Source organism: Columba livia, chromosome 5 (genome assembly GCF_036013475.1).
Source record: "Columba livia isolate bColLiv1 breed racing homer chromosome 5, bColLiv1.pat.W.v2, whole genome shotgun sequence".
Classification (NCBI taxonomy): domain Eukaryota; kingdom Metazoa; phylum Chordata; class Aves; order Columbiformes; family Columbidae; genus Columba; species Columba livia.
In genome coordinates this window covers 38,536,421-38,556,355 of record NC_088606.1, presented here as the reverse complement: position 1 = coordinate 38,556,355, position 19,935 = coordinate 38,536,421, and the positions used below count along the sequence as shown (strand labels likewise).

Genomic DNA, 19,935 nt, shown 5'->3' with positions numbered 1-19,935 from the left:
AGGAACTCTGACCGGCAGATCACGAAGGAGAACCTTGGGATTCACCCATGTAATTCATCTAGTAAAAGCACATACTTATTGCATGGTAAATAATATTTCCTCCCACTCTCAAATTTCTGCAGAGGCTCCATTTTAAATAAATACCAAGCAGATCTGCCAGAGCAAAATCACAAGAAAGTCTATCGAAACTGGCATGAGATTTACAAGTTTGGGCTACAGGTCAGTGGAAGTGAAAACAGTTATTTGCAAGGGCACTGGAAGTAAAGTCATCTGAATATACTGTGACTTTCTCTCCAAGCCCCTATCACAGGTTGTGAGAGAACTTGCTGGGATGATGCAGACCCACATAATTACACTGAAGTTCATTAATTTTAATTTATATTTATGGTGGAATAATTTAAAAGCCCTCACAAGTGGTCCTACTCTGTTTATAATTAAATTAGATTTTAAAATTAAAAGCCTCTGAAAACCGCAAGTTTACTGTATTCTTCTTTTACTACCAAAGATGAATAGTGACCAGGATAACATATTAGTAGTAGGAAATTAAGGAAAAAAGAAAGGTAAAGATCGACCTGGTCTGATTATTCCCACTGAAGAAATTAGGCATATGTGATGAGTCACAGTTCTAGGCTGTTTCTTTTTTCCCTTCCAGAACGTCCCTTATTTTATTATCTGAGACAATGACTACCTGACTTTTTTATTCTAAATATGTCCAAATTTCTTATGATTCTATGCTGGACTCATATTTTATCAGTCTCGTTTGGGTTGGAAAAGACCTTACAAATCATCTAGTCCACCTCCCCCACCATGGGCAGGGACACCTTCCACTAGACCAGGTCACTCAAAGCTCCATCCAACCTGGCCTTGAACGCTTCCAGGGATGGGGCATCCACAGCTTCTCTGGGCAGCCTGTTCCAGTGCATCACCACCCCCATGGTGAATAATTTCTTTCCTATGGCTAATCTAAATCTACCCTCTTTCAGTTTAAAGCTGTTATCCCCTATCCTGTCACTACATCCTCCCCATCTTTCCTGTATGTCCCCTTCAGGCACTGGAAGGCCACTATATGGTCTCCCTGGAGTGTCCTCTTCTCCAGGCTAAACAACCACAACTCTTTCAGCCTGTCCTCATCTCAATCTGTTTCTTAGGAAAGAAATATTCAGAGGCCAACTTCCAAAATTGAAGCAGGAAAGAAAAAAAAAAAAAAAAGTGCCTTGAAGTAACATTTTATTTCCTTTTCTCTCATGGTTAACAATTTAAAATGCTTTCTGTGTAACTATAAAGGAAATATGCTCTTTCAGCACTAGAGACTCAATCAAAAATACTAACTCTCAAGAATGGATACTGCCTATTTTGGGCAACAAATTATTTAGACTTGAAGAAAAGGCATTTATTTGTAAAACAAATACAGAGCACATGCAAACTGATATTACAATTTATTATTACGATTATTTATTCCAAGTCTCCATTCACTTAAAAAAAAAAACCAACCAGTGCACTCAATGCTCAGAACCACCCAGATACAGACCAGCGGCACACACTTCTCAGTATTTTTTGTAGCAGATTCTGCGTGATGACTGTTTAAGGTTTAAATTATTTTCAGGAATCACAGGAGCTAGGTGAGGTTTGCAGGTACACTCCCATGACATCAGCTTAGCTAGTGAACTACATGATCCCACTCACCGCAAGCTGCTTGCCTTGGAGCTGCCAAACTCGGCGCCTTCACCGACAGGGCTGTGTCCTGTCACAGAGAACCTGGGCCAGCCACTGCTGACATGGGTGCAGAGAGGAGATAGGAGGGGACAAAAGAAGGGTGGCAAGAGCCACTCCTGCCAGAACAGCTGTCGTCTTTCCCCATCAGCAGCAGCAGGTCCTGGCTTGGACAGTTCAGGCAACATTAGCTGCTCCTCTCTGTCCACTCCCAGGGAAATATGATGGATGGAAAGGTTTCATGGGGCCACAATGCCTTACTGCACTGCTAATTACCATAGTTTCTAGCAATTTTACTTAAACAAGTTAGGACAAAGAAACCCATTCTCACCAAACACACCCAGAATATTTAAGCTTCAATTTTGGGTGAAGGAAGTTATTTTCAATGGCAGAAACAGAAGTGGGATCTGCAGCAGCCATGAGCAACCAAATAACTGTCCTTTATTGCTTTGAAAATGTCAGCCTAAGAAACTAAACAAGACTATGCAAAGAGCAGGATATACCTTCTAGCTGTGTTCTTAGATTTCCTGAACTTCAAAAAAAAAAAAGTTCCATAAGGACAACACGAGCTGGTATTTCTGAATCAAACAAAGCAGATCTGTCATGGGGCATGCAGCCCCCATTACTACATCTCCTTCTGATAATTCTAGAGTCCTTAGAAGTGTATTACCTCCAAGCAAAAGCTAAAAAGAAAAGTTGAAGGATGAATTCTGCTGTGGTAAAGCTCATAAAGTAGCAGCTTCATTTTAATAATCTAATAGTATTTACATATTTATATACATGGGAAAAATGCACTTCAAGTATTTGTCTAGTACCCAGTGAAAGACAGCAGAAAGTATATCTTGAATTTAACCAGTCAGCAAGTTTATCTTATAAATATGGAATTATATTAAAAACCAAATAACATTTCACAGTATTTCTGTGAATGAGAAATTGCCATAAACTTCTACTAGAATAAGTCAGTAATTGCCCTGATATTCAAATTTTTAAATCATATTTGGAAGCAAACATCAAGTTAGTTACCATGAACTCAGCATTCAAGGCAAAGATTAGTAGATAGTAATTAGCCATGAAGGTAGCACAGTCCTATGGAACGACTGGATTGCTTTCTAACACAGAACCATTCAAATGTATGCATTTTAATAAAGGCAATAAAAGAACAACTAGGTAACAAGTAATGTTGGCCACATGTACACAACAGCAGATGTTACCATGACTCTAGCAATCTGAAGTGAGGAACATGCAACGGCACTACAAAATAGGGGCAAGAAGAATATTCCCATTCTGACACCGGATGCCACATCCACATATTGAGCAAGCAGAAGAGACAGAGCTCAAGCATAAAAGTGATATGAAATTCAGAGAAAATATGTTGCAGTGAAAGACTTGAAAAGTGCAATCTGTTTAGTTTATCATAAACAAGACCAACAGATGATTTAATCACTGTGTACAAAAACCTTTGCTGGAAAAAAATCTCACACCAAAATGACTCTTAAGTTGTAGCTGAGAAAGATATCAGAAGTCTGAAAGCCAAAAGCAGATAAATTCAAATAAAGAACTGCAAATTCTTCAATATAAATATAACCAACTGGTTTAAAAACTCACTTAAATCTTAAAAAAAAAAGCCTATCTTAATTAAAACAGGTGCATGCAAATCTGGCTCAATGAAGGGGTTACTGGGTGGAATTTAATGGCTAAGTCAGGCTAAGGTCACCTCATAGTCTAAACTCTTGAATTTACAAAACATCTTATTTGCTATATCAAACAGGCACCTGTTCATGCTGTAATGAAACAGTTCCACACTCTGCAAGAAGTGATAAACATTCTGTGTACCTAATTAGTACAGCAGCTGTTACCCAAACTTTTGTGTTAGCCTGGAATTGATAAAAAGTGCAGCTTCTAATTAGTACAGAGTGTGCTTATCTTTTTCTGTTAGAAGTGTCAAACTGTTTCATTACTACAAAACCAGAAAATACTTTGATGTAGATAATACAATTTTAACTATCACTTGTCCTTAATGATCTTCAAAAGTTTAAGCAGTAGCAGAAAACCATACTATACACCATATTTTGGGAGCTTAATGACATACAGGATATGAAATAAGGATAATTTAATTTCACACATTTTTAGACATAATCAAATTCTGGAGCAAATTATGCTAAACTACTTTTCAAATTAGGTAATTACTAGAAATAATTTTGGAATTTAATTTGTAAAGTAAACTTTCTGCTAGATTTTTGGTGAAAATTTTCCCATCAACACTACTGAGATTTCAGGTTCTTGATGGGCATATCTGGAAGGTACTGATCCTTGAATTCAAAGGCTCCTAAGTCGTGATGAATTAAAGTCCATTTTCTCCATTGCTGAAACAGAAAACTTTGGAAAGAGATTGAAAGATACCCTTGAGTCTTCAAGTGCCTGACAAATTTGATTCTTAATGAAGGGCAGATTAGGCTAAGGGTCAGATAATAAATCAAACACTGAGTATGTGAATATTTGAAATTACTGGTCTAATCATGCAAGGAAAACACTCAGGCCTTCTACGGATTTCATCCTGTGAATGCAAATATACTGTGCAGCATAAGAACCTAAAAATTACGTCTACACCAGGGGTGTAAAACTCATTTTCACTGGCGGCCACATCAGCCTCGCAGTTGCCTTCAAAGGGCCAAATGTAATTTTAGGACCGTATAAATGTAACTATTCCGACAGTCAATGAGTTTGACACCCATGGGCTATATAAGTAAAACCATCTCCCCTCAAGCTTATGTGTTTGCTGGCTCATTGGAGTGCCGATCTCTGCCAAAGCCAACAAGCAGATGCAGGAGATAGGCTGCTACAGAGTATACTTGAATTTCCAAAAGACATTTAACAAAGCTTGTTCTTCAAAAGGTCTTAAAAACCCTGAATAGCCAGGGTACAGAAAAAGGAACTCACTGATACATCTAACTAGCTAAAAGACAAAAAGAAAGCTGAAGAAAAAGATCAGTAGAATAAGGCAGGGATCTCTGAACTTGGACATACAGTATTCAACACACACTTTAGCAACCTGATAGAGGTGATCAGTAGTAAGGTAACTAAGTTTACTAACATTATGAGTTATTATTCTACAGTATTGAATACTAGCTATGGGAGCTATGAAAGGACCTTATGGTATTACATAACTGGGGAGAAGAATGGCAGATGAACCTCAGTGCACGTAAAGCCTGAAGTGATCCATGTAGTACAAAGATACTCAACTTTGTATCTACAGCAATGAGCTCTGACTTGCACTCTAAGGAACAGAACCTTAGGTGCTCATGAACAGATACTTTCAGTGTTCAACAGTAGCTGCAAAGCAAATAAAGTATCAGCAATTAGTAAAGAGGTAAGAGATAAGCAAGCATACTGAACCAAAGTCACCATCCATAGTCACTTATAAACCTGTTTAAAAGAGTTATATTCTCTCCCTTGTGGGGTAGATAATGATTCGATCTTCAGTTTTATGACACCAATGTCAGACCAACAGCAAGAAGAAATAATAACGTAGATGTTAATTCCGTGCAGGAAAGGCTGACCACGAGAAGCAAAAAGGACGAGAAGAAGGAGACAGTCTCAGTACGCGAAGCTGTTAAAGGTCACTACTGAAGTTTTTAACAATAAAATTAATTTTACTCATGGACTTCCATTTTGTCTAAGCTATACAGCTAATGAGCGTCAGGTCCATCTTTAAGAAACTAGGGGACTATCACCTAATCGAAACCCACTTGTATGAAGAAAAGGCGTAGATTATTTTGCCATGTGCTTTGTTTCAGAGGAAGAACAAAAAATAAAACAAAAAAGGTAGCATCCTGAAACTGGTTGTGCCAATATATTACAACAAAATATCTAGTAACACAGGAGACTTCTCCTGTCATTATAATAGGAATAAGAAAACCAAAACAGAACCCCCTCCTCCCCACAGTCTTTGAAAAAACAGTCTTTCCAAGTAAATTAAAACTGCCAACTGCCATAACATTAATCTAAAACTTTAGAGTTCTAACAGCAATGAACTTGATTTCAAGCATATCAAATATTCTGGTTAATTTGGAGGAAAGACATGCAACATAACTCTCCACACAGATGACAAGCTTTAGTTTAAATGAGGCATTTTATTAGACTGAATCTAATAACTTAAAGCTAAAAGGTAACTTTGCAGTTCATGGTAGTAATTTGACAGTTTAAGACATTGTCTTGTTCTATAACTCTGCACTTACCCCTTGTTCATCCAGTTTCATCAGCTGTTCTGTGACTTTTGGAGTGTTGAAGGCCAGCCTTAGGCAATGGATATTCAGCTCAGGAACCACATACTCCAGGACTTCTTTCAGGGGAAGTCCCCGGGCTGTGCAGTGCTTTGCAGTTGAAGGGATAGCATCTTCCAGCACAGAGCCTCTTAATGTCATAAGCTAAACACACAAACCAGAAAGAGCTCATGTACTGAAGTTTCCACTGAGAAATGGTTGATTAGCGATAGCAGTGGAGCAAAACATACTATTTTTCCAATTCTCAATAGAGACTGAGAACATTAAGTAACTTATGTTGCATAAAACACTGATTTGCAAAATGTCACTCAGTAATAGCTAAGAGCAGCCAGTGTATTTCAAATGATTCAACAGATTAAGTTTTACAGGAAACTAATACTTGGAAAAGATTCGTAGCAGCATTTCTAGCGGAGCGCTTCAAAGTACAAAAGCATGCTTCTCAGGTCTACCCACTGTCACATACAGAAGTGGAGTAAAGCCATTTTCCTCCTCTTTGCTTGCTTCTACCTAATGGAACTCCTGTAAATTTCTCAGGCTTTAACCAAAAACAACCTTCACAGTTTCCTCTGTATTGGATTTTATAGAATAACTCACTCACTGATACACTTGTGCTCTGTGTAATACAAATATGCGGCTTAACTTTGTCAGGAGATTCCTGGATTATACACATGTAGAGGCGACAGAAACCTATTATCAATGCTGCAAAGCACATAAAGCCATCCATACCACCTCGTTTTGCCTGCTCTCTTCTAGTTTATTTTACCATAATTCCTGAACCACTTACCTCGCTGGTTCTGAATATGATCCGGTAGTTGTACTGAGGTCCATTTTCTTTGATTTCCTCTGGCTTCTCTCTTCTTATACTCACAGCTACGGGACCCAGGTTCTCATCTGCCCCAAAATAGTTCCAGTGTTCTTGCATACAAAAAAAAAAAAAAAAAAGAACATAGAAATAAAAGTCTGTTTTCCTTCCTACACTTCATCTATATTTTCATACTTAGTTGCTATACTGCAAATAAATTGCCAGCTCCACTAGAGTCAGTAAGAGCATGTCTTCAGTGGTACTGGGATTTTATTCTTCTGCTTCAGTTCTCTAATGAGCTTCTTTTATACAAGAACGCTGAAATTCAACTTTGCATCTCTGCTTAAACAGGCCTAAAACAGGATTTACCTCTTACATCAAAACCTGCTTCATTCATGTTGAGCTAGATAAGTACAATCAATTATTCCCCCTTAAAAATAAAAACAAGGAAACCAAATGCACTAAAGTAGGAAACTCACCAGTCTGTCAAAACGAGAGGGCAAACAATTGTACTTGGCAAAGGATGTAACTTATTTTTGTATAGGAAAAACAAAAAAACAAAAAAACAAAAAAAAAAAAAAAAAAAAAACAAAAAAAAAAAAAACCACGAAACAAACAAGTTACTCAGTTGTAAAAGAGGAAAAACTGACGAAGCTGAAAAAGAAGGCAGACTTGTGCATAGTAAAAAACCTAAACAAACAAAAACAACAACCAAAAATCCATAATATCATAGAAAAAATGAATTAAGCACAAGAAACAAAGTGTCTAGCATAAATATTTAACAGTGAAGTGTCAAACAACCTGAAGGGTAAATTTAAATTGCTAATAGTTGAGCCTAGTAAGGAAGGTGGCAGAGAGGAGAATACAGGGCTGGAGAAATTACTCACTAGCTGAACAGGAGATTATTTGAAAATATTTTTATATTTGTTTAGCTGTACACAAGTAAAGCTAAGCTTTACATGAAAGAATGTTATACAAGTGCATTTAAAAAAATTAAAGCTCAGCAATTTAAAGATGTTGGTGTTTAAGACTACTGAGCCATCTGGATGTTAAGAACTATCCTGACTGACAACAGAGGTGCAGCAACATATAAACAAAGTTGCACGTATCTCAAGAGACAATAACTGAATTTAAATAAATACCTGAAAGTTTAAGAAAACTGTCAAAAAATAGAAGTCAAGCATTGTACAAGAATAATAAGTCCTATGTCATCACTTTTCACATGATGCATGTCTGCACATATGAATCTATACATGCACAAAAATAGAGAGTTAGAGCTATGTGAAAATTCAACAACTCAAAGAAGAAAAGTGAACTTCAGTGGAATGAAAAAAAGATGTAACTGCCCTGAAAGAAAACGTACCCATACTGGCCCAAACTACTATATACAGATTACTTGTTATTCTTAAAAACCCAGAACATCAAAACAACAAGAACTTCTAGAGCAGCTTAATATAAGTTATACTGCTATAGAGTGTAAAACATTATATTATAATTCTCAAGAACTCCATCTTTAAAGATACTAAAAATAGATATGGAAATACACTCCATCTGTAGTGAATGGCAGTCATTTTTCCAATGAATAACCACTTATGATCATAAAAATTTGAGTGTCTAATTTTTTATTGTATTTCTTATATTTGCCGTTCTTGCTACACTTTCCATCAACAGACTAAACGCTTTTTATGTAGGTGCTCTCTCCTTGTGAGCTTAATTGCACCCTAGAATGACACCTTCTTCTTCACACAACTGTCCACCCCTTTAAACCTTTGGGGGCTCTACTCTGTTCACCAGTATCTGGTATTTTATTACTCTTTCCTCAAGGTTTTCTATTTAACATTTCATATCTTGCAAGGCATAAAAAACCCACGCTCACAGCATTATAAAGCCTGCTTTCCACCAAGTTCCTCTGCAAGTCATCAAAAGCCAATACTCTGCACAGAGGTAATAAAGATTCAAAATTCTTTTAATATGTGGAATATCTTGTAAATATTGGCATAAGTTTGGGATGACTGAATTAGTCATGAGTCAGGAAATGACAAATAAATTAGACCATCCACATAAGCCTAATTACATCATTATATTGTTCCACTGATATTAGCCCTGCAAATGCCACTGAGATCTTCTGTTTAAAAAACCCAGACATCTTTTTGCCAACCCTAGTTTTCCTTCTTCAGCCACTAAGTAACTTGCTTTTTTTCAGCATGTTTCTATCTCAAACAGTTTATGGCAGAGATGGCCATACCCTCTTTCCATGAAAATAAGAGAGGGTCTTATACAATTTTTGCTGCAACAGATGCTTACTTTTTACATGTATAGCTGCCTGGACACTATTTAAATTGACTTTTTCAGGAACTGTAACTTCGAGCATCTTCAAAAATCCTGAAAAATCATTCTAGGGCTTATTTTCAAGGTAGGTCTTATTTTTGGGGAAACACGGTAGTAGAAGAACAACATTCAATAGAGAACATGAGATCACTTTTCTAACAGGATATTACACAGCCTCCAAAACCTGAGATGGCTTGGCCATCTCCACCCTAAACAGCTTAGTGACTTAAAAACGTTGATGTACCTTTGCTTATAAAATAGAAAATTTTACAGAAAAAAAGATACATTAATATGTACTAGAATGGTCCAAAATTATGTTAGTTTTCTGTACTGGCAGCTGCACAGATGATAAAATTTGTGTACCTTGTAACCAGTCTAGCCTGCAATTCAAATTGAGAGTTTTCTCAGGAGAAATTACTCGATATCTTGAAAACATACTTAGGAAGGCTGGCAAGAGGAATGCCTCAAGCTGCGAGAAAATACATATACAATTTTGTATCATCTGATTAAGCTTTTTACCTAGCTATTTATTTGAAAAAATGCACACAAAGGAGTGCGGAATTTCACACTTCTCTGCTAACAGGAAACATCTTTTGTCCTCTTTCCCTGCACTCTATGCCGGGCAGTTTATTCCTCTCCTCAGTCCTCTCTTCTATTCACATTGTCCTCTGCTCTGTTCACATTTACTACCGGGTCCTTCACTCTTTCACCTTTATTCTCTTTCTCCTCCTCCAGCCCCTGCCTCTGTATTCAATCAGCAAGCTACAGTACATATCCTTGTATCTGACTACTTTTCCCTGTGGTACAGAGTTTCTTGCATCTCCGCCTGATTTTCCACTGTGTCCTGAACTACCTTGCATCCAACCATTTTCTCTCTCCTGTAGCAGGAAAAGGAGTAGCAAAATTCAAGCTTAATATCTGACCGAAAGTAGTTAATTAGGAGTTATGTTATAAAAACAAGGGCTACTTGACAACTATAATTCAATAATTTTATGCCAAACACAAATAGCATGAAAGACAGCTTCTTCCTCCACCCCACACAGAACCTCACTGAAAGCAACACTTCTCAAGCTTAACATTATTTCACTTAAACTCCTGTTGAAATTTTTTTTTAATCTAAAGACATAACTAGCAACAGCCAAAAGTTAATTTATAAATCCATACCAAAGAGAAACAATTAATTGCTTGCACCTGGTCATTAAAACAGATTATACACACTTTTAAAAATATTTGGGACAAATATTTGGGGACAGAATATGCAGATATAATCCATCAGGGGTTTTTTACTGACTGCGAACAGCTAAAGGAAAGCAGCTCATTTGCTATAAAACCAGCTCAGAAACCTATTTACTTCTCAGTCACCTCTTTCATTCTGAGACAGTAACTCCAATTTGTCCTAAATGGTAATGATGTTAGCGACCACTGCTTGATGATGACGGAAGCTAATGGGATGCTCTTGGTTCTTCCCATGAGAACTGTAGTTCCCAGACACAACTCGGGGGGCAGAGAGCACAGACTGCTCCTCCAGAGCAACGTGCTCGCTTTTCTGAGCAGCACTTGGAAAAGATGATGGAAACTAATATTTCTGTTCCAATGGTTTTATTACCAATAATAAATAAGTCTCTCATATCAAGCTATAGTTCGGCTAAATGTCTGTCCTTGAAAAATACTTTATTGCTAATAATTAACCTGTTACCTAAATATACAAACATTTATAAGACTTCATCCAGAATACATACGCAAAGCTTTTAGTCATGTATGGGAAAGAAATTCATGTCTCTAAGATAAGTTATAGCCAGACATTCAGAATTTTTAAGGTGAAGACAGAAAACATGATGATACAACATAAGGATGAAGTTTGCTTGTGTCTTGAATACTGTGCCCTGATGCCAACTGGAAAATGCTGAGAGAAGGGCAATAGAATATGATTGAGGGGGATAATATGGTTGAGGTTTATAAAATAACATGTAGCAAGGAAAGGTGAGAAAACCAATTCTATTTCACCTAGCAGTCAGACTGTGTAATCTGATGGTCCTGGCTTTGATTCTGGAGCCAGCAGACACAGCCATTAAAAGCTGGCTCTTTATGACCAATGTAGGCCCACTGCAGAACTCCCTGCTGCTGCAGGAGCACTGACAGCTGCCAGTTTACTCAGGGTAGCAGACAGCTGGGTTAATGCCTGGAAGACAAGTCCACAGACTACTAAATACAAACGGTACTATTACCAGGTTAAGAGGTCCATTATCTAAACATCTCCAGAGGCTGGGAAAGTACACCAGGAAGTATCACTGTGTCTTTGCACTATTCTTGCTCTTCCTTCAGTACCTGCCGATGGCCCTTGCCAGATGATAGGACTAAAAGTTTTGGGTTGACCTAAGATGACTGTTCTCTGGGAACTGTAATTTTATGTCCAGAAGCAATGATTTCAAGGGTTTACTTCTCTCGCTTCTCTCTCTGCTCCTTCCCCGGCTCCGCCCCTTTTTTCCTTTTAAAAAAGCGGAAGCATTGTGGTCATAGTACAAAATAAATTGTGGGGGACAGAAACTTATGTATTTAAGTAAGAATCTCACTTTCTCACAAAAAGGACATATTTTCTTACACTGCAGTAAGGCCTGAACAACTTCTTTCTTCTTTCTATCAAAAAAATTTTTACCAAAACTGAATTTCATCATCTGCCTTAACATTTATTTTCTTAGAAGATTAGTCTTTATACTAACCACAGTCACAGGAGAAATGAAAAACGTTAGAATGCTACACAAGGAAAATGTCCAGAAAGTAACTCAAAACCAACTGACAGGTAGGTTGTTGAAATCTTCCCTCCCTCTGCCCTTACATTTGGTGCCACTGTGTAGAAAAGAAAAAAACAAACAAGTCCAACTTGTTTTCCTTCCTCCTTCCTTCCTAGAAGCATCATGTTTAGATAAAGATTTTATTTCAGTAATTACAGACGTTAAAAATTTTGCCCTGCGCCAGCATACTTTGAACCATTTTTATTGTTATAATGACATAGTAGTGTAGTTCAGCCCGATTACAAGACTGCCCTTTGATACAAGCAAGCAGCAAGAGCCAAAAGCACATACACTTTATGGCACACATGAGGAACCACAGCAATACTGAACTGCAGCCAGCCTCGCTCTGCCCAGCTACCCACTACATCTATGCCAACTGCAAACCCCTTCAATAAAGAGGCATCTTAAAAGAAGGGATACCACCACATTAAGAAACAGAGATGCCAGAAGAGACCCTGTTATCTTAACTCAAACAGGTCAGAAATTGTCTTTTCAGGCACTGAATTCAAGAGAAGGGAAAAAGCCATACAAAGAAACACGACTGCCATGTAAAACTGAAACAATGAACAACTTTGTTTAACAGATTTTCCCATGAAGTTATCCTTTTTGTTCAACTTTCACAAATTTGTTCTTGTGCTGGATTCACCCCCTCTCATTTTAGCACTAGCATTACCACATATCTCAGTGCTTATAGATGTCTAGACTTAGACTCCTAATTACAAGTCCCCCTACCAAATATACCTTTTGAAATACACCTTTAAATAGTCTCCTTGCAAATATATATTTTCCTATATAAGAGCAGCATTAGTCTCCTTACAGTATAATATCATCATGTGAGACAGCTGTGCATGAGTCTTCCGCACTGAACTGAGGGATGTAAGACTGCAGTTCCTATTGCACTGCAAGGTTCATTTCTCTCCACTGAGTACAAAGAGACTCTGCATAATCAGCTCAGATGTAAAGTAAAGGAGCTGAATCCAAACTTGGGATCTACCATTATAAAGTTCTTTTCCCAATATCAGTACCATTTCTCTAACCTCCGCTAAACTGTCTCCACCATTATTTTCACATTTAGAAGTCTGGACACCAAGCCAGAATATTATTTATCAATAATTTTACTGCTGGGCTGTAAAGGGTCAAATAACATGTTGATTTCACCTTAGTATTTCCTTTACAAAGGCTCATCCATTTGCATTCAACAAACTCATCCAAGACTCATCCGTTAAGTGTCATGCAAATTTTTTACACTAACTAGATAAAGATATTTTAATTAATTTGCACTGTTTGTAATACTCCAGATCACTGATACCTCCCCTGTACACTGCTAAAATTTGAGATGCATCTATTATTCAAGTTAACAATATCTGCAAAGAATGAGCTCTTACTTCCATATAATTAAAGATTTCAGTCAAGCCAGCATCTCACCAAATTACCTTGGAGAAACTAAAATGGACTATATCAATGCAATGGCTTTCCATTTTCTTTTTTCTAAGACACAAAAGATTAACAGTGTGAGGGTTCTTTGTGACAAGACCTACTTTTCATAGATCATGCTGACTGACATAATCCATGATTTTTAACTGGCAGTTCTTTGTTGATATAGTCCTAGTCCCAAATTATCTGCTTTGTTATATCAAATTGGAATGAAAACAAACTAAAGGATTACAATTCCCTGGGTCAACACTTTTTATTCTTTACAAGCTCTAGGATTACTTCAGTAGTTATCTAATTTTGTGAAAGTTTCCTGGTTTGAAATCTTTAAAAAGTTATTGTTGCTGAAGCAGAATTCTTTGCTTCATACTTTTAATACTAAAAAACTACTCAAGGCCTGCTGACTTGACTAGCTGATCCCACTGGAACTGTCTTCTGTCACTGTCTATTCCATCCATAACATCCAACCTCCTCTTCAAACAAGGAAGATTCTGCATCATTACTTGCTTCACATTATAAAAACGTTCAGTTACAAACTACTTCCTTGATATTTTTTTCCTATTATGCTGCTTTTAAGTTTTATCACTATCCTGTCTCTTTGAGATGAGCCTAAAGTTTGCTTGGGGAAAGACAATACACGGGGTGGTCAACAAAAATCTATTTGGTACTTGTAGAACTGTGGGTTTTGGGCATATCTGATGAGGCTTATTAAGTACATCTCTTTTCAGACAGAAATCGCTAGTAGGAACAATGCCTTGGCTCCTGCACAAGCACCGTGAATTTAAAAATCCAGTTTTAGGGCTTAAGGAGAAAAAAAAAAAAAAACAACACAGCTGCTTCTCTCCCTCCAAACTCACTCCATACACATACTGACACTTTCATATCTGGTTACCCCTAACCAATATCTTTAGGACCAAGTTACTTCAATTTTATCTAATTCATCTTCATTACGACTGGAAAAAAATGGAGATATAATGGTGACTGGCACTGTAGTACCAGGAGGGTGTGGTTTCCCATAAGTATGAGCTAAATGAATAAATTACTGTTGCTGGAATCCCCCTCATGCCTCCTCCCTCTTCTGCTGTTCATTCTCACTGCCTACCTGGCACTAAGCTTTGGCACTTCTCTAACTGTAAGGAAAGCTGGAGAGAAACAACCAAGCAATAAAAAGTAAATTTATTGTGACGGCAAGATTTCTGCTTGGTTAGTAAACTGAACTGGCTTATTAAGCTTTCAGAAGAAAACTGGTACAAGGAAGGGGGAGAAAAAAGTCTTTCCCTTTTAGTGCTGAAATGCTATTAAATCAGGTCAGCTGTAACAAGAAACTGCACCTTCAGTTGCTGATTGCAAAACTCACCAGAGTGATACCGAATCAAATTGTTCCAGAAGGAAGCAGACAGGAAGGTAATCGCAGCCAAAGGTCTCTAATCTCAGGCTTTCCCCTGCAAAGGTACCTCATCCTACATTGCACATCTGGCTTACTGTGCTCAGGAAACCAACACTTTTCCTCACTCCCTTCTCTCCAAGGGATGTGGATCAGCATTCTCTAAACCTATGCAGCAAAGGACACCACTCAGACCTAGGATGGCTGCCGAAAGAGGAGACTACGGCAAGGGTGACAAGAGCCACCCAACCAAGGGACAACGCAGGGACAAAGAGACGACAGACAGACGTATTTCACAGCAAAGGAAAAATGGGAGACGAGATTATTAGCTGTAACACACAAGTTACAAGCTGAAATTGTTTTAAACTGACGTTCCACTGATTTTAACCACGCATCCCTGTTCCTTTCATCTGCAGGAAACAAGCTCTTTTGAGCTGCTTTCACAAAACAGATGAAACCTAACCCTGATCACTGGTAGAACAAGTGGTCTTCAGGTCAGTCGTTAGAACAATTTTATCCAGCAGGAGATACACCAGCAAGGCACACAATCCTGTGGACAGAACTCTCTTAAAGGACTCTGGTCTGCTTTTTGATCCTTTTGGATCATTTTCATAATCAGGAAGAACAAACAGCGAGATCTGCATCTCACAGGGCACCATCATTTTGGTGAGGGCATATCTCGGTAATGTTTGGATTTTGCTTGCTCCTATATGTCAAAAAGCTTTGATCTGTTTTTTTTTTTCCTGCATACCCCCAATGGAAATTTAGAGTCCTCTTGTGATAAGATAATTGTATTCTATTTTTTCAGATACATTGCTGTCATTGCAACATACATGTGTGTGTGTGTATATATAGTCATGTATACAGAACAATAGTTTTTTTTTCTGCTGAATCTGACAAATTAGAGTTTTCTTTCTGAAATGGTGACTATAGTGAAAATAGTACAGAAGACAGATTTTTATCTTTATTTTATGTGATATTATTGACTTAAGTATCCCCCTCATTTAAAAATGGATGATTACAATATTTAAATGTCCAAAGATCAGTGTAAACGCCAATTTTCCAAGCTGCATATTCCATTAAATCCTTAGGTAAATCAAGTCTTGACATGGAAGGAAACAAGTTCTCATATTTTAGGATTTTCCTTTCTTTTTTATCTTTCAAATGCCAACCCCTGCTCACTCCCAAAGCTGTGTTTCAAGACATTTACACTTTGTAGCCATTACTAACTCTTACGTATACCAGTACTAAAATCATCAACATTTTTTTACTGTAACACTGGAAAACTGTTAGACACGGCATGTACTGATGGGTGAAATATAGCATGTTTAAGCACTGATGATTAAAAAAATACATAATTCTTGTAAAAACCATTACACATCAGCTGAATTTTGTATGTTGGTAAAACAAAAAATAATTAATAAAACAAAGAGAAATAAAATTTACCTACCTTTCTGATAGAAGAATTTTCGATAATAATATGCACCAAGATCTACATGTTCAACAATGTATCTCTTCACTCTGTCTAAATGCAAAATCAGATTCTCCTTGGGGACTTCTAGAACCGCTACGCCGGCATTCGTGCAATGAGAACTCAGAGTTGACTCAAAGGAGGCACTTTCACATCCACTGAAGGAACCTGAATTAGATTTGGAAAGGCTGATCTTCCTCTCCCCTTCTCCACCAATCTCATTACGAAAATAAGGACAACTCATCACAAGTTCATTGCTTTTATCATCCCCCTGGTCCATATTGAGACTTCCTTTTGAATTCAGGTCTTCAGTGCTACCCATTGGGGAATTGAAACTTGCAGAATGGGACAAGGGTCCAGAGACAAGTGATGCTACGGCAGCAGCAGATGCACCTGTGGTTGTGTTCCTTCTTTTAATAACATTGTGCCTGTTGATTGCCGCCTCATTTAAATCAAATAAAATACTCTGCACATCATAATGAGCAAAACACTTTGGACAAGTCCAAGGCTTGACGCTATCTTCTGACCTGTTATCTTCAAGATCGGAAGACTTCCCAAGCTCCCCTTCACCTTTGGCATTGCGCAGCTTACGAAAAATGGACGAATCTCCTGTCTCTGATTTTGAGCGTCTCTTGAGTGGCTTCTCCCTTTCCTTGAAGAGTCTCAGGTTTTCCCTTTGAGTAATAGGTCCATCTATCACATCCAGAGAGAATCCTGAACCCTTGCTTCCACTGGCAATCAGGAGTTCACTGAGCTTAGATGTGGCTGGGCTTCTCTGATCAGACTTTTCATCTTTATAGCCCTTCAATAAGTCAAAAAAACTTTCCCCTGAAGTTCCCTGCTTATCTATAGAAGATGTGCTGCCATATTCCCTGTGCAGAGATGGTCCAGATTTAAAAGTGGGTGAAATACATTCATCAAAACTATCCACATCAAGCTCACTTATGGTAATGTCACTGTTGCTGCGCTGCCTTATTCTGCGAAGAGCTTTCCTTGGGGAACTGGGATAGCCATCAGGTGTGAGAAACCTGGAGTCTAGATTCTCAGATTGTCTGGTCTTGTTTTTAAGTGTGCTCTGGATGCTTTTTAACATGACAGAATCACTAGCATTCAGATTAACAGAGCTTCCCTGACTCCCAGGACTGCTTTTAGAAGACATGCTGTCAAGGCAACTTGATGTATCAATATCTTGACTAGATCTGCTTGTTTCCTTGATGTTCTCCTTCCTTGGGGGCCAGTCAGCAATCCTTGCCCTGACTCCCATTTTAGGGACTCCAGGGGTAGAGGTAACGTGATGGGAACTTTCATTGCGAGGAGGTCCAACTGGTGCCATGACTGCAGATCCTAAGCTGCCATTCTGTGACCTGAAGCGCCTCATATAAAAGTCATCCGAGTGGACTTTTGAGGTGCCATCTGCTCCGACTGACACCCCAGTGGCAACAGCCCGTTCGGTCTGGGACCGCTTCAAGCTGGTCATGATCTTTCAGTATGTTTGACCTCAGTAAGTTCCAAGAGGAAACACAGTCATTTCTGCTTTTTAAATGCACAGCTCTCTTTTGGAGAATAGTCTCCAAAATATACAATGGTTGCATGACATCATAATCAAGGGCATTTAAGAACACTGCTAAATGCAGGATGTCTAGAAAATTCAGATATTCAGTAGGTTTTGATAAGCAATAATATCCTTTAACTTTTGCATTTTAAGAAGTAGCCATGCTCCGATACATTCAAATTGTTTCAACATCACTTGTGCTCCAAAACATCAGAGTTGTAATCCAATCGCTTATGCTTCTTTCAAGCCTGGAACAGAGAAAAAGGGAAATAAAAGCATTAGTCATTTCATACATAATTTTTTTGTAACTGAAACTATCAAATTAGTTATTACACAGAATTAATATTTCTGACAAACATGCTTTTAAATCTTGTTGATCATCTCAAAAGTGCCATGTTATGTTACATAGTGGTGAAGAGTTTTGTAGATATTGTTGGTTTGCCTTCTGAAAAAATACTGTTACAGTTGGATTCCACATACTTTTTTTTTTTCCTTATTAAGTGATTAGTGTTATTTTTTATTTGGGTTAGTGGACAGTTTTACAAAGCACATGCAGAGAGCTAATTTCCTTAGCTGAAGGACACCTACAACATACATTTCCTGTAGAAACTATAGAGGCGACAGATCAGGACTTCAAATTTTGTTTATAAATGCTTTAAAGAATTTAGCATTTTCAAGTCATACATCCTCAGTTGCAATTAGGTATTAACAATGCCTATTCAGCTTTTCCATTAATGTAAATAACTATGATACGCTAACAAAAAAAAGGAAGGAAGCTAACAAAAAGATGACAAAATGATAATAGAGAAAACGGCTGTCAATAACATTTATTCGGTGTTTTGCATAGCCTTATTTGCAGATTAGCTGGAAAACCCAGAAAGCATATATTACCTCCGCTCAGATTTCACAACATATGAAAAGACTAAAGATAAACGGAAACACAAACTTTTAAATAACTTCATATGAAAAGTTCCATCCATTTCCCTGGCTAACAAAATACCGTATGCCATAGCTCCTGTGTAATCCGTCCTTACAAAGGAATGGAAAATAATGCTTTCCTGTACCTCATCAGTACCAAAGTGATTTCAAAGTGTTTAGTATACTACCCTTTGAGGAGCTAAAAAAAAATAATCCATCCTTGCTGGTAGAAGACAAAAGCATGAGATTGTCAAGATAAAATCTTGCATTGCTGTGTACATCCTTTAACACAAAGAAGTTAATGATTTTCAAAGGCTGAACCAATTACACAAAACACGGCCTTTAAATATTTGCCAAATGCTGCAGAGAGACGCTGCTGAACCAGCACTGCGCTGACAATACAGCATTGTCTACGAGACAGGGCTTCCTGACACTTGCAGGGAAACCAGTACTTTCTGCACCCTCTGCTCAAAACTATGGAGTACTTTGCTCCACAGCAATTAAATATCAAGCCAGGGCTCTTTCTGCCTCAAAAGGCAGCATGTTTTAACTCCACATGCCATAGACAGCACCTCTTTGAAATAGCTGCTATTTATACAAAGCTGAACATATAAGAAATACTAAAAATGCATGCTGACTGCATCACACAAAACAAGAACAGTGCAAGTGATGTAGGGTATTACTGTATTTGCACAACCATTTACATAAGCACAGTTACCTTCCTTGTAATTCTGCAACAACGATACTGCTGAAACAGCTTTTTCCACCTGTATAATTAGAATAACTTTAGAAAGGCAGTCTATCCAAGCAGTTGCTGCATAACTACTGAATATTCAGCTGTAACTTCTTATAAATTTCAAACACTCTCCAAGTCTAAGAACTGGATCAAGCTGGTGAAACAACCTCATGCACCAATCAGACCAAGGAAGGAAAAACGCAAACACTGTGCGCCATCATATAACTTGATGTTCTGTCTGTGCTTTTTGACGGTGCCATAGCAAACATCCTTTATCCTATAAGCTCTAAGAAAGAGAACACTGCATTGCCCCTTCTAAAGAGCTATGCAGGTTTGCTTTTATACGCAGAATGGAAGGAAAATAGAATGAAAACTGACAGGGATTTAGGGCAGGAGGAGCCAAGCTGAGGGTGGGGCACGAACCCGGCTGAAGTACCAGTGCCCACTACCACACCCCCCTCTTCAGGGCCTGCAAGGAAATCCAAGATTACTGTCCTTCGCAATTCCCCTTCCACTATCCATATCTCTAAAAGC

General features: G+C 38.0%; 1 protein-coding gene across 10 annotated transcripts in view; it reads right to left on the bottom strand.

Moving 5' to 3' along the window:
* The window catches only part of SIPA1L1 (signal induced proliferation associated 1 like 1), a 221,415-nt gene that overhangs the window by 60,389 nt on the left and 141,091 nt on the right, over window positions 1-19,935 (bottom strand). For 9 of the 10 annotated variants that reach the window (XM_065064464.1, XM_065064466.1, XM_065064462.1 and 6 more), the window contains 3 exons: window positions 16,175-17,995; window positions 6,775-6,905; window positions 5,946-6,134 (listed from right to left, as the gene is read on the bottom strand). In XM_065064464.1, the coding sequence (XP_064920536.1) occupies window positions 5,946-6,134; window positions 6,775-6,905; window positions 16,175-17,672 (1,818 nt within the window). In that variant the 5' untranslated portion in view covers window positions 17,673-17,995. Of the gene's footprint in view, window positions 1-5,945; window positions 6,135-6,774; window positions 6,906-16,174; window positions 17,996-19,383; window positions 19,428-19,935 lie in introns of those variants that run through there. The other variant, XM_065064470.1, reaches the window with a different exon arrangement.